Here is a 15,894-nt window from a genome sequence, read left to right as displayed (position 1 = left end):
AACTAGAGAAGTTTGAGTTGTGGGTAAGCTTGAGCAATTGCTGGTGTCACTGTGGTGCATCTGCAAGGCTTACATCTTTGTGGATAGCATGTCGCTGGATGTGGTCACCCTGCAGCTTAAGAGAGTTCAGGCAGAGAGGGAATGGGTGACTGCTAGAAAGTCAAGGAGGACCAGGCAGGTAGTGCCAGACTCCCTTGAATGTATCTCACTCTCCGGCTAGCATTTAGTTCTGAATACTGGTTTAATGGGGAGTGTAGCCAGGTTCAAGTCCATGGGACCACAGGTGGCTCAGCTGTACAGAGGGGACACAAGAACTATTAGGAATGCAATAGTAATAGGGGATTTTATAGTTATGGTAACAGACAGGCTGTTCTTCACTTGTTTTCCGGTACTGTTTTCCCTAAATATTCTTGGATATAAGGTGTTCAAGAAAGACACAGAAGGAAAGAAAGGAAGAAGGGTGGCTGTAATGATTGAGGAGAATATTGCAGCGCTGGAGAGAGAGAGAGAGAGAGGTTAAGGACTGAATCTATTTGGTTAGAGTTAAGAAATAATAGAGGTACCATTACACTACACTACTGGGTATATTCTATAGGCCAACAACTAGTGGAAAAGATATAAATTTGTAGGGAAATAATAGAGGTGCAAAACGTACATAGGAGTTATAATGGGGGACTTCAATTGTCCTAATATTGACTGGGGTAGTAATAATGTAAAGGGCAGATGGGGGAAGAGTTTCTAAGGTGTATTCAGAAGAAATTCATTGATCTTAATGTTTCCAGTCCAACAAGGAAGGAGACATTGCTGGATCTGATTCTGCTGGAATGATGTGGATCAGTATTTTAGGGAACAGTGACCACAGTTTCATATGTCTCTGAAGAAGAGTCATACAGACTCGAAACGTTAACTGTTTCTCTCTCCACAGATGCTGTCAGACCTGCTGAGTTTTTCCAGCATTTTCCGTTTTTATTTCAGATTTCCAGCATCCGCAGTATTTTGCTTTTTCAGTTTCGTAAGGTTTAGATTAGTCATGGAAAGGACAAAGAGCAACCTAAAATAAAGATACTAAATTAGAGAATGGCTAATTTCAGTGGAGTGAGAATGGAAGTCTTGATTTTAAAATTCTCATCCTTGATTTCAAATCCCTGGCAATTGTACCCAATTCTGGACACTGGACTTTAGGAAGGATGTGAATGTCTTACAAAGGGTGTAGAAAAGATTAACTAGATTGGCTTCAGCAAATAGGTACTTCAGTTACAGGCAAGGACTGGAGAAGCTGGGTTTGTTCTCCTTCAAGAAGGAGAGGTTGATAGGAATTTGATAGAGGTGCTCAAAATCATAAGGGATCTAGACAGAGGAAATAGAGAGAAACTATCCCCATTAGCGGAAGGGCCATGAACTGGAATCAAAGATTGGCAGGCAAAACTTTAACGGAACAATGGGCTGTCTTTAAAAAGATTACTTGGATACAGCCGAGACACATTCCCAGGAACGGGAAAGGTAAGGCAGCTAACACCAGAGCTCCTCGGATGATGAGAGAGATAGAAAGTGAAGATGAAGCAGGATAAGGGGCCATACAACAGATATCAGGTTGCTACTACAAATGTGAACCAGGCTGAATATATGAACCCGGCTGAATATAGAAAGTTCAGGGGATAAGTGAGAAAGGAAATCAGAGAGGCAAAGAGGGCGAGTCTGAGAAGAGCCAACAAAAAGGGAATCAAAGCATAAAAATAGCATAAGAGGAAGAGTGGGACCAACTAGGGACCAAAAAACAGATTATGCATGGAGGCAGAAGGCAAAGTCAGTACTTTGCATCTGGTTTTACCAAGGAAGAAGATTCTACCAAAGTCATCGTGAAAGAGGAGGTAGCTGAAATACTGGATGGGATAAAAAAATTAATAAACAGGAGGCGTTTTCAAGGCTGGCTGTACTTAAAAGTTAATAAGTGACCACGACCAGAAAAGATGTATCTGAGAATGCTGAGGGAAGCAAGGGTAGAAATTGTAGAGGTACCAGTGACCATAATTTTCTGATCCTTCTTGGATATAGGGGTAGGAGAACTGCAAATGTTACACCATTGTTCAAATACGGATGTAAGGATAAAACTGCAGCTATAAACCAGCCAGTTTAACCTCGATGGGGAAAGCTTTTAGAAATAATAATCTGAGACAAAATTAACAATCATTTGAACAAGTGTGGATTAATTATGGAAAGCCAGCATAGATCTGTTAAAGGCAAATAGTGTTTCACAAGTTTGATTTGAGTTTTCTGGCAATATATCAGAGATGGTTAATGAGGGTAATGTGGTTGATGTGGTGTATAAGGACTTCCAAATGATGTTTGATAAAATGCCACATAACAGACTTGCCAGCAAAGCTGAAGCCCATTGAATGAAAGGGAAAGAGGCTGCATAGATACACAGTTGACTAAGTGACAGAAAACAGATTAATGGTGAACAATTGTTATTCAGAGTGAAGGAAGGTATGAAGATGGGATCCATAAGCTTCGGTACTAGGACCACTGCTCTTCTTGATATATATATTAATGACCCAGAACCTGGTGTGCAGGTTAGATTGGAAAAGCTAGGATAATCTTCCTTAGCGAAGAGGAGGTTGTTTAGTAGATGTGTTCAAAATCATGAGGGGTCTAGACAAAGTAGAAAGAGAGAAACTTCCCATGGTGGAAGGGTCGAGAACCAGGGGATCCCGATTCAAGATGTTTGGACAAACCCAAAAGTGAAATGAGGAAATACTATTTTACGCAGTGAGTGATTCGGATCTGGAATGCACTAACAGAGTGTGGTGAAGGCAGATACAATCGGTGCTTTCAAAGGGAACTGAAGAAACATCTGAAGAGAAAATTTGCAGAGGAATGGTGTGAGATGGAGATAAATTAAATTGGCAGGGGATGGGCACCAGCACACAGAAGTAGAAAAAAAGTATAAGGTGCACAAAGAAGTGAGAGTGTTGGATAGTACTAAAGGTAGTAGTACCATATTAGATAGGAGCAGACTAAGGACTACAAGGAATACAAAGACATGCTCCTAATGCATGCATGTAAACACATAAAGTGTTGTGAATAAGGTTGGTGAGCTACAAGTTAGAAGTAGCCATGTGGGAATATGATGTAGTGGAAATGAAGGAAAAGTGGATGGGGAGAAAATTAATATAATGGACATACTGAAAAAGATGGTTCTGTTTAGAGTGGATAAGTAGCCTGGTCCAGGTGGCTTGCATCTCAGGTTGCTGAAGGAAGTTAAGAGTGGAGATAGTGAAAGGGCTTGCCAATAATCTTCCAATCTTCCCTAGATATGAAGTAGGTGCCAGAGGATTTGAGAGTGGCAGCTGTGACACCCTCATTCAAGAAAAGTGCAAAGACATTCCTAAGGGCAGAATCTTCTGCTCTCACTGGTGAACTTGGAGGTGGGAAGGACAGGTAGTTATGTTGGATGGTGGCATACCGGAATCCTGCCACCTTCCCGCCTCTACCAGAATTAAGTCCTTGACAGGAAGGCCCATGGTTGACCTTCCTGCCTGCTGTTTATTGAGGCCTTTAAGTGGCCAATTAATGACCATTTAAGAGCCTCATTCCACCACTGTTGGTATTAACCCAGCTGCAGGTCGGCCTGTCGACATGCAACATATATAACAGATAAAACTGCGCGAGCTTGCTTGTCATCTCCGGGGTTGGCGGGTGGGGGGGTCAGGATCCCTAGATTAAAGGACCTCAGTGCCTGATCGAGCTACACCACATCAGGAAGTGGGGTACTGCTCAGAGCCACCCCCACTGTCCTTGCTGCTGACCCCCCTACACCCTTCTCCCTGCCATCCCCAATCCATTAGTTAACTGTGGTGTGGGTTCCTCTGCGATCCTAGGACTCTGGTGCCTCTCCTTCTGGCAGCAGCCACAGCCTCCACAGTGGTTCTGCGGAGCACAAGTGCTCCTGGCCTCTGATTGGCCAGGAGTCCTTGATGGTGAGACATCTGCCCCCAGGGTCTTGATTCCAGGGGAAAGCCACCATTGGCTTATGGACCTTCCCGAAAAGCAGCAGCGTGGGTCTCTTGCCATCTCTCCAATCGGCAGGCACGATGCCAACACCTCAACAAGATTCTACCCTTGGTAACTACAGGCTGGTCAGTTTAACATTAATGGTGAGTAAGGTTTTAGAAACAATGGGTAGAATCTAATGCCCTCCCCCTAGAAGTGGGCTGGGAGACAGGGGGAGCCACCAAATTGGAAGGGAAGGCGTGGGGTGGAGAGGCTGTTACCTTCTGACTCCCACCCCCAATTAAGTGTAGTCTGGGAAAATTGAGGTTAGCCTTCCTGCCTTTAGGCCAATTAATAGCCATTTAAGGCCTCACCCCCTGTTGACGTTGGTATTCTACAAGCAGCACGGCGGGTTGGGGGGGTCACAGGGAAGCCCATAACATGTGGGCAGGTCAGCCAGTAAAAGGTGGCTGCCTGTCTGTGGACAGGTGGGGGTGAGGCATGGCGAGAGGACCCTCTTGATTGGGAACCCTGTGTCTGAGGGAGGGCTCCACCAGTGACAAGGGCTGCCCCCAGGGAATGACCCAGGGCCTGACTGGCCCTGGTGGGGCCCTCCTACTTCCCTGTGTTCTGGAGCCACCAGTGGTTCTCCACTTCACAGGCTGCCTGCAGTGCTAGCAATGGCCATTGCTCTCAGTGGCATTGCAGCTACTAAGAGCTGCCACCCTCTGATTCGCCAGCAGCTCTTGGAGGCAGGGCATCTGTCCTGGAGAACTGGGGTATCCCAACAACAGGAAGAATAAGTGCCTGAATTGAGTCAGGGCATTCAAAAATGGCTGCAGTGGGGTTGCCACCAGCTCTCCAGCTGGTGGGCGGACTTACCACTGCAACCATTAAATCCAGTCCAATAATAGGGATGAAAACAGGAACTTGGAGAGTTAAGTAAGGAGAGCCAGCACAGATTTGTAAAAGGCAGACTGTGTTTGAATAATCTATATGCTAAAGTAATAGAGAGGTTGATGAAGGGAAAGCAATGGATGTTTCCCATATGGATTTTAAGAAAGCATTGAACAAAGTACCACATAAAAGGCTGTTAACAAAATTGGAATTCCTGATGGAATAGGAGGATCCGTGTCAACTTGATAAAAAATTTGTCTTAAGGCCAGCTAACAGCAAGTTGCAGTAAATAGTTATGTTTCAGAATGGAGGATAGTAGACAAGGTTCAATACCACAACCACAGCTTTTTTTTGATATATACAAATGACTTGGATATTGAAATACAGAGCAAAATTTCAAAAATTGCCAATAATACCAAACTTAATGATGTAGCAGTGTTACGAATACTTAGTTCATAATTTATATGTTTTAGAATATACCTTGTGGTTTAGGAATATAAGTTTAACTGTAGAGAACCGGGAGAAAACCTAATTTAAAACTGGTAAATATCTGATGTAAATGCGACTCAAAGAATGGGTAGCGTTTATCGAAAGGCTGGGCCATGTTGACTTAAAATGTCAGAGTAGAAGGGTGAGAGTCATAAAATAGCAGATGGAGAAACTTAAACTATGGGTGACCTGTGGACCTTTTGGTGGAGACATAACATCTACAATCATTTCAGTAAGGGCAGTTCAGAGGGTGGTTTTATTTTGGGAGTTAGAACTAAATTAGTTTAAAAGCATTTTGTAAACCCTGAAGGGTTGTAGAATCTATTTATTTCTCCAAATCAAAGAAATTGTAAATAATGTACATTTAACCTAAAGGTCAGTTTGAGGACATCCCAGAGCATGCCACATCAGCATGGAGATGGGGAGGGAGATTCTCTGGTTTCAATTTATCTGGCTGTTTGCTGAGAGTTTTGGTAGTACTTTGGATTTTGTGTGGCGCAGCTCATGAGAGAAGTCAGTCAAATTAAGACAGTTAGTTAAACCTGCAGTTTAAGCAGAGAAAATGCAGTTTAAGCAGAGAAAATGGTAACTTCATCATCATGGAATGTGGGTTAATTTCAGTTTGGATTTTGTGAGGAAACAGAAATTATAGGATTTGTTCTAGCAGCTAGTGGAAATCTACAATGATCTACAGTGGTCTTCACTGAGTCTTGTGGCAAAAGAAAGCAACTAGTATGTTAGCTTGGAAGTATTGAGAAAATAACCAGAACTGAGTTGTCCGTAGTCAACAGATAGTAAAAGAAAGTTTTATCTCTGAGAATAGCTGGAACTGAGGATAATTGAAGTAATTCCAAAAGACTGTGGCACACTTATGGGTTGTCCTTACAGAAGTAAATAACTTTAAGATTGATGTGTCTTATAAGGACAAAGCTTGGGGGGGGGTGGGGGGAGGCAAGTAAGGAGTGAAACTGAATGCATAACATACATAATTATAACCTACAGTGTTAAGGCTGCTTGTTTTGTTTAATTCTTTTTTAAGTACAATAAAGTTTGTGTTTGTTTGAAAACGTGGAAATCTTGTGCTGTAGTTCTGTTGATAATATTGTGGGTTTCTCTTTAAATGTTAACAATTTCTAACAGGGTTGTAAGAGCAGACAGTGAGGATGATATCCAATTGACTGCAACAGATGGCAGATGGAATTGAAGGCAGAGAAATGTGAAGTGATGCATTTTGGCAGAAGGGTAGGGAGAGGCACAGTTCTAAAGTGTGCATAGGGACAGGGGGTCCATGTGTACAAATCTTTGAAGGTGGAAGGACATATTGAAAGAGCGGTTAGCAAAGCATGGTGATCTTGGGTTTCATAGATAGAGGAACTGAGTACAAAAGCAGGGAAGTTATGTTGAACTTTTATATAGCTCTGGTTAGGGTCAAGACTATTGTATTGCGTCCAGTTCTGGTCACCACACTTTAGGATGGATGTAAGGATCTTTGAGGTGCAGAGGAGATGACCAGGTTCGAGGGATGAGGGATCTTAACTACAAGGTTAGGTTAGAGAAGCTGGTGTTGTTCTACTTGGACCAACGGTGATTTGATACAGGCATACAACAGTATGGTTTCCTATTAGCTGATGTACAAGGACTAGGTGATATAGATTTAAGGTTTTGGGAAAGAGGTGCAGGGAATTTAAGGAAGGACTTCTTTTATTTTTACACAGCAAGTGGTAATGACCTGGAACATGCAGCCTACACGAGTGGTAGAAGCAGAGATGAATAATTGTTTCAAAAGGAAATTGGTTGGGCACTTGAAAGAAATAAACTTGCAGGGCTTTAGGGATAGAGGAGGGAAATGGTACTGATTGGATTCGTTAACATAGAGCTGGTAAGGTCTCATTGGGCTGTATGGCTTCTTTCTATGCTGTAATGATTCTATGCATGGACTAGCTGAATTGTTCTTGCACATAACTGGCAGACAGTATGGCCTAAATGGTCTCTTTTTCTGCTGTAGCCATTCTATGTACAATTCTTAGAATACAGATAAGTTGTATTAAAAACTTACCAATGCATACACGTCCATTAGATGCTAACTCAAAGCCAGGCTTACAGATGCACTTGAAGCTGCCATCTTCATTGATGCACATTCCATTCATACACATGTTTCTCTGGGAACATTCATCCTGGTCTGAAATCACAGGTTACAGTAATAAATTGCATGCTTTATTAATAGTAACATGTTGTGACCACTTATATTTTATTTAAAAATTAATCTTACAATACATAAGTAAACAAAAATGTCTTAATTTACTAGATAGCTCCAAAGGCAAGCTTTAACAGCTTAAAAAATTATTAGAAGTCAAATACTAAAGTTCAAATACCAACATTCTTCATTTTTTGTTTGTACAATTTTATTGCATCTATATATGTTACATACCCATGCAATTTTTCCCATCTGGTGTCAGCTGAAACCCAGCATTACAAATACATTGGAAACTGCCTTCTGTATTCACACAACGACCATTTTTACAGATTTGACCATTCTGAACACATTCATCAATGTCTGAAAAACAACAAAATCCATGCATGTTAAAGTAATAAGTAACATTATATTATTGTATTTGAAAAACAGTTAATTTTGAGCAACTGTCCAATTTGATAACTCTTATTTCAAACACCAGATCTGCCATCGGTTGTGTTTAACTATCACTGCTAAATGAATATTATAAATACAGCATAATCTGATACCATTACTTATTTATAATTATAATGCATTTTGAGCAGAAAAATAATCATTCTATCTAGCCTGCCTATGAATTAACTCTTTCTTCCATTGAGGTGTCTATATTATTCATGAAATTAAACAACCATGACTTCCTTCAGATGTTAGAAGCTTCATTACTGAAAGCCCTGGAAGTCTCCTCTTCACCCAGTGTTATAATCCCGTAGAGATCAATAGCTTTAAAAAGAAATTCAAACTTCCAGTTAAAAGCTGAAAGGATGACACAAGGGTTCACGTTTTAAGACTTTTACTGGAACAAGTAAAATCCAGCCCTATGAGTCTCCATAGTCCAAGAAAAATGTTCAGAATGTCGGGTTATAAACAGTTGTACTTTGAACTGTCCAGTTACTTCCAAGATAAAATTTGGGGTCTCAAGGCAGCTAATCAGCATTTCTAACTGGATACAAGGTCCATGTGATTCACATTACCATGGAGATAGGCTTTGAGAGGGAAAGGTTTTCTAAGATATCCATGAAACTTTTAGACAAATTAGTCTGTCAAGATTTGGGAGAGGGAGGGCATTATAGTTCACCACATAGGAATACAGGTTGGAGCTCACAATCAGATTGAAAAGGTCAGATTCATGAGGTGTTAAAATGAGGCTGTAAGATTTGATTAACTTGCGCTAGAGGAAGAATCTCTGGGTGGTAGGAGGTGGGGAAGTCTCATTGAAAGATACTTCTGAGATTGAAATTTCCCAGGCTAAGAAAGGAAAAGAACAGAAGTAAACACTTGGGAGGTAAGAATCACCTTGGACTGGGAGAATTAAATGTCTACTTAAAGGACAGTGTAAAATATATCTATGAAGTTATCTGTTCAAGTCTTATGTTACGTCATGCTATTGAAGTATTTCTGTTTCGGTTGTGCTAAAAGAAAAGGGGGAATATTTTGTAATTTAATGTATAAATTGCCTGCAAAGATGATGTTTAGTCAACTTATTGGCCCCTTCAATATGTAATTTTTTCTTTATCCCTCTTGCTTTCTTTCTCGTGAGTGAAAGGTCCAAGGGATCAAATGGATGGAAATTTTGGGGAGCACCGTCCTACATTGTTTAATCCAAAATGGGGTTTCATAATATTCCAGGAATCTGGGGCAGTTGCCTAAAATGGACATATGCTAATAAGGATCCTAATTTCTGTTTAAGGACACTTGGCTGAAATTGGGATGTTCTGAGTGGAATAGGCTTTGGGCCAACATGGCTTAGATTCTCGGGTTATGGATGTGGCCTAGTCAGCCACCACCACTGAAACGCTTAGTGATATTTTATTTCTGTGTTGACTGAAGTGTTCCTCTTAGGAACATAGGACTTTGCAGCAGGAATGGGCCATTCATCCCTTCGAGCCTGCTCAACTCCATTTTTCTGTCTACCCTCTATAATCCCAAACTCCATTGTCAAATCAAATATCTGTCTGACTCTGCCTTGAATAAATTCAATGACCGAGCCTCCACTGCTTTCTGGGAAGAGAATTCCACAGATTAATGATCCATCAAGAGAGAAAAAAAATATTTTCATCTCTATCTTAAATGGCCACCTCTTATCCTCAAACTGTGTGCCCTGGTACTAGTTTCTCCCACAAGTTGAAACATCCTTCCGGTATCTTTCCTATCAAATTCCCTCAGGATCTTACCTGTTTCAACAAGAGCACCTCTCATTCTTCTAAACTCCAATGGATATGGGCCCAATCTTTCTTCATAAGATAAGTCCCTGATCCCAGGAATGACTTGACTGGGCCTTCTCCAAACTGCTTCTGATGCTATTACTTTTTTCAAATAAGGAGACCAAAATGTACCTAGTATTTCAGATGTGGTCTCACCAAGGCCTGAACAGCTGCAGTAAAACTTCCCTACATTAATATTCCATTCCCCTTGCAATAAATGCCAACATTCCACTTGCCTTCCTAATCAGTTGCTGTACCTACATACTAACCTTTTGTGATTCATGTGCCAGATCCCTCTGTACCACCAAGTTCTGCAATCTCTCTCCATTTAATTAGTTTACTGCTTTTCTATTCTTCCTGCCAAAGTGGACAAGTTCACATTTTCCCATATTATACTCCATCTGCCAAATTTTTGCCCACTCACTTAATTTGTATATATCCCTTTGCAGACTCTCTACCTCATCTTGACAACTTACTTTCCTCCCTATCTTGGCGTCATTGGCAAATTTAGCTACCATACACTTGGTCTCTTCATCCAAATCATTGATGTAGATTGTAAATAGTTGAGGCCCCAGAACTGACCCTTGTAGCACTCCACTTGTTACAGCTTGCCAACCCAAAATAGACTCATTTATCCCTACTTTCTGCTTCCTGTTAGTCAACCAATCCTTTATCCATGCCAATGTGTTACCCCCATACCATGTAATTTTTTTTTGTAGCCTTTAATTTTGTTTTTTATTTTAATCTTTAGTAACCTTTGATATGGCACCTTATTAAATGTCTTCTGGAAATTCAGCTACACCACATCTACAGGTTCCTCTTTATCCACCTTGCTTGCTACTTCTTCAAAAGACTATAATAAATTAGTTAAACGATTTCCCTTCCACAAACGAATGCTGACACTGCCTGATCAAATTATGATTTTCTAAGTATCCTGCTATAACCTCCTTGATAATGGATTCTAGCAATTTCCCAATGACAGGTGTTAGGCTAACTGGTCTGTGGTTTCCTTCTTACTGCATCCCTCCTTTCTTGAATAAAAGTGTTCCATTAACTATTTTTCAATTCACTGGGACCCTTCCAGAATCCAAGAGCAGAATTTTTCCCTCGTTGGGCGGGCGCAACGGGTGGGCCTGGGACTGGCCGCGAAACCAAATGCTGCCTGCGATCGCGCTCTGACCGAGATTTCATGCTGGATGGCCAATTAACGGCTAGCCAGCGTGAAACACGCACTGGGAGCCTCAGCTCTGCCAGGGTGAGGGCGGGAGGGGTGCAAGCGCTGAGATGTGCGCATGCGCGGGGGAGTGTGCACCGACAGCTCCCTGAAGGCACAGAGCTGCCTCAGGGAGCTGATGGATTTTAAATACAAAAATAAACTTTTAACATATGAGGTAAACATGTCCCCATGTGACTCCTGGAATCCACATTCCGCCCGTGGATGAGGTTTTTGTTAAAAATGCAAAAGTCGCCTGGCCTACTTGCCTGCCCACCAACCGAATGGTTGAGTGGGCAGAGGAAAATGCAGCTTAATTAATTACTTAAGGGCCTTAATGTTAATTGTTTAATTAACTTAATTGTTGGCGGCCGTGCTGCCGCCTCTGGTGCACGCTCACCGACTAAAAGATCGTGTATGCGTGATGACATCGGGATGCTTGCCTGACGTCATCGTGCACTATTTCACTCCCATTCGCGGGTGCGCACCCACCCGCAGGACGGAAAATTCTGTCCTAAGGAGTTTTGGAAGATTATGACCAATGCATCTACTGTATCTGCAGCTACTTCTTTTAAGACGCTAGATTCAGGCCATCTGGTCCTGGAGACTTAGCAGGCTTTAGGTCTAATAGTTTTCCTAGCACTTTTTCCTAGTGATGATGATTGCTTCAAGTTCCTCCCTCCCTTTCGCCTCTTAATTTTCAAGTATCTCTAGGAAATTTTCCAAGTCTTCTACGGTGAAGACTTCATTCAATAATACTTCCTATGGTTGTTGCCGGTTAGCCTCCTCCTGCTGCTCCCCTCCCCCACAACCCCTCTCTCAGACTCACCTGAGAACTCCTGCTGACATGGAAATTGGCTCAAAGTCACATGCTTCTGCTGGGTGAGCTGCCTGTGGAGGCATAACAGGCCCTTGCAGCTTTTAGATGAGTCCTGTGACCCAATTTCCTGAGATCCTCAAGCATGGATTGTTTCCCTATGCCCATTATAAATGGCCTCAAGGAATTTCTAGGTCAATAACTAATCTAGTTATTGAGCTAAACAGTTCTAAGTTCTGGCTGATCTTTATTCTGCCATTAACACCTACTCTGGAACAATATTTTGTTTCTCTACTACGACCATTACCACTTCTTTTGCCTTTTGTTCCATGACATCCTTGTTATTTAATCTCTCCTGCCCTCTAACCTATTCCAGATCTTCCCTTTTGTTCCACCTCCTCCTCCCTCCTTTCAACTGCATAAAACCCATCACATGTCTACCTCTCATCAGTTCCAAAGAGAAGTCATTTGACACAAAAATTTAATTCTGTCTCTCCCTCCACAGATGCTGCCAGACCTGCTGAGTTTTACCACTACTTTCTATTTTTATTTCAGATTTCAAGCATCCACAGTATTTTGCTTTTGTTTATTCTAACTCTGGTATTAATATCGGCGCCCTCTGTTCAACCTTCACCAGTAATAATGCGTCCCCTTTCAAGTCAGAAAAGGGGAGGGAGGGGTGGAATTAAGCTGGCCACATTAGTCCAGATGTAGTCTTATACACTACATTACTGTTATTTATTTACTTTGCCACTGGTCAGCACTAGGATGATGATTGTAGCAATCTACCACCATTATTCTAAGATATCTCTCCTCCTCTTCTCCTGCCAGTATTTTCCTATCAATTATATTTTCCACTTTACCTTTAATTTTGTCAAAACTAATTATTTTACCTCTAACTGCATTAAACCATATAAGCTACTTTTCTATTCTCAAATCCAGCATTTCCAAATGCATTGGAATTTGCATATACTGATCCTCACCATTCTTCGCTGCTCCTATTTAGATATTATCTGAAAATACAGATACATCTTAACTGATTCCCATAATTTATATAAAAAGGGATAAATGGCATTGAATTCAAGTGTAGTGAGTAGCGTTATAAAGTTTGCAGATGGTGCAACAATTACTCATATTTATATAGTGCCTTTAACATTATAAAATGTCTCAAAGTGCTTCACAGGAGCATTATAAAACAAAACTCGTTACCAAGTCATAATGAGGTGTTAGGGCAGTTGCGAAGAGGTAAGTTTTAAGAAGCAATTTAAAGGAAGAGGGAGAGAGAGAGAGAGAAAGATAAAGAGGCAGAAAGCATTAAGGAGTGAATTGCTGAAGAGGTCAGAATTGGAGAAGCTCAGATATCTCAAAGGACTATGGGGCTGGAGGAGATTACAGAGATAAGGAAAGGAGAGGGCATGAAGGGGTTTGAATAGAGGGATGAGAATTGTAAAATCATGGCATTGCTTAACCGGGAACCAATGTAGGTCACTCAACACGGGACTGGATACGAATGAGGGTATGGACAGCTGAGTTCTGGATGACCTCAAATTTACTGAGTGTTGAATGAAGATGGGTGGTCAGCCATGCACTGGAATAGTCAGGTTTAGAGATAACAAAGGCATGAATGAGGGTTTCAGTGGCAGAGGAGCTGTGGCAGGAGCAAAGTCGGGTGATGCTACGGAGGTGGAACTAGAAAGTCTCTTAGTGATGGCGCTGAAATGTATTTAGAAGCTCATCTTAGTGTCAAATATGACACCCAAGTTGCGAACAGTCTGGTACAGCCTCAGACAGTGTCAGGGAGAGGAAGGACTCCATAGCTAGGGAGCAAAGTTTGTAGTGTGGGAGGGAAGATAATGCTTTGAGGCTTCCCAATAGTTAGTTGGAAGAAATTTCTGCTCATCTAGTATTAGGTGTCAAACAAGCAGTCTGACAATCTAGAGGGAGTGAGGAGGGCCGAGAAAGGTAGTGAAGAGGTAAATCTGGGTGTCACCAACATGCATATGGAAATATTGTAGTTTCAGATGTCACTGATGGTGAGATTATGCTAGGAATTAATAAATCACTAGTTAGGCCTCAGCTAGAGCATTATGGTCAACTCTGGGCACCACATCTCAGGAGACAAATAAAAAGAACTTAGAAAGAGTACAGAAGAGGTCTATCATTATGTTACAAGGATAAGGAGAGGCTTCAAAAATTAGGAGTGTTCTCCTTGGAACAGGAAGGTGACCTAATAGAGATTTTCAGGATAAGAGGTTTTGCTAGAGTAGAGAGAAAAATGTTTTCTCTGTTGAGTGGGTTATTAACTAGAGGTCATAATTCAAGATCATTGGCAAAAGATCTAGTGGGGAGATGAGGAGAAATGTCAGTCAGAAAAGGTGGTAGAAGTTGTTTCCATAACTAGTTTTAAAAGGGATTTGGACAGGTGTTTGAGGATGACGATCCTTACAGATGGGTATAAAACAGAAATATGGAACTAAGCATGACTTCTTTTTCCAAGAGTCAGCATAGGCCCAATGAGCTGAAAGGCCTATTTCTGTGTTGTATGTTTCTATGATTAAATAAATAGACCACACATCAATTCTGTATCACTTAATCAACAAACAAGTCAAAATGGATGTTAGTCTATTAACTATTATTTGTTTTCTTTCAACAAACTATTCCTAAATTCAATTCAATACATTGCTATCTATTCAGTGGGTCTGAAATTTAAGCAGGGAGCTTTTATGTGGGACAAGGTTAAATACCTTTATAAAACCTAGGGGTGTATCATCCACTCTCTTACCCTTATCCACAAATAATGACTTCTTAAAAAACACTAAAGGGTGTGTCAAAAATAACCTCCCACTCCAGAAACCAGCCTACTGATATCCCAGCAATCCTCCCTCAAAATAATTCTTTAAGCTCTTTTTTTGTATTGTTTGAAGCAATTTTCTCAGAATTGATGTGAGACTTACAATCTATAATTAGCTCCACAATCCCCCTAACTGTCTGAGATCTGCCCTGAGTCCAGTGAGCTGCAGAAAATATCCCAACGCATATGCAAAATCACCTATCTCAACTCCTTTAAAATCCTTAGATATTATCTAACAGTAGAAAATGAAATCATATATCAGTTGCTAATAGTAACACCACAATCAAACTATGGTCATCTATAGGAAAACAGTTAAATTGTGATGTAAATCTCAGACTCAGTTTTCTAAATCAGGGTCAAAGTTTGATTGAAGACATTAGTGAATAGAATGATAACAGAACTGAGCGGTTATAACTATCATTAAAGAATGAACAGGCTGGGCTTGTTTTCCCTCTAGAAAAGAGAAGGCAAAAGAGGGTAGTAGAGATCTTTAAAATTCTGACGGGGTTTAATAGGATGGATGTATTGATATTTCTACATGTGGAAGAGTCCGAAATTAGAAATCACAATTATAAGATAGCCCAGAATAAAACTAAAAAGAAATTCAGGACAAACTTCTTTATCAGGATTAGATATTAGAACTTGCTACCATATGGAGTAGTTGAGGCAAATAGTATAAATGCATTTAAGAGGAAGTTAGATAAGTTTGAGGAAGAAAAGAATAGGAGGATATGCTGATGGGTTTAGAAGAAGTAGGATGCTTGACTGGAGCATAAATGCCAGCACAGAGACTAGTTGGACCTGTTAGTGTGTTGTAAATTCTACGTAATATTGGGCACTTGGACAAAGTATTGGAAAGCAACAATTTTTCCAAAATTAAACCATTGTTCCAATATAATAAAAAGCAAAATGGAGTACTGATAATTATAGAACTATAACGTACCCACACAAGTAATTTTAGTAGCAGTGCTCTGAAAGCCAGGATTACAACGGCAAAAGTATGAGCCTTGCGTGTTCTCACATTTTCCATGCATACAGGGGTTGCTTATACATTCATCTGTATCTGTTGAAGGAAAATATCACAATTATACAGAAGTACACTAATGTTTAGATATTAAAATGGCTGTTCAGAGATGGTACTTAAAAATGTAACAATAAACAGCACACAGTTACATATAGCTACTTTAACTGGTAACAAGTTTTGAT

At 40.8% G+C, this 15,894-nt stretch overlaps 1 protein-coding gene across 2 annotated transcripts in view; it reads right to left on the bottom strand.

The window, feature by feature from the left end:
• LOC144670111 (fibrillin-1-like) overlaps positions 1-15,894 on the bottom strand; it is a 580,847-nt gene that overhangs the window by 304,160 nt on the left and 260,793 nt on the right. For both annotated transcript variants that reach the window (XM_078532542.1, XM_078532544.1), the window contains exons 12-14: positions 15,632-15,751; positions 7,805-7,930; positions 7,433-7,555 (exon numbers count right to left, since the gene is read on the bottom strand). In XM_078532542.1, coding sequence (XP_078388668.1) covers positions 7,433-7,555; positions 7,805-7,930; positions 15,632-15,751 — 369 coding nt within the window. The remainder of the gene's footprint in view (positions 1-7,432; positions 7,556-7,804; positions 7,931-15,631; positions 15,752-15,894) is intronic.

Source organism: Cetorhinus maximus, chromosome 30 (genome assembly GCF_964194155.1).
Source record: "Cetorhinus maximus chromosome 30, sCetMax3.hap1.1, whole genome shotgun sequence".
In the NCBI taxonomy this organism is placed as follows: Eukaryota; Metazoa; Chordata; class Chondrichthyes; order Lamniformes; family Cetorhinidae; genus Cetorhinus; species Cetorhinus maximus.
This window is presented reverse-complemented; position numbering and strand designations above follow the sequence as displayed.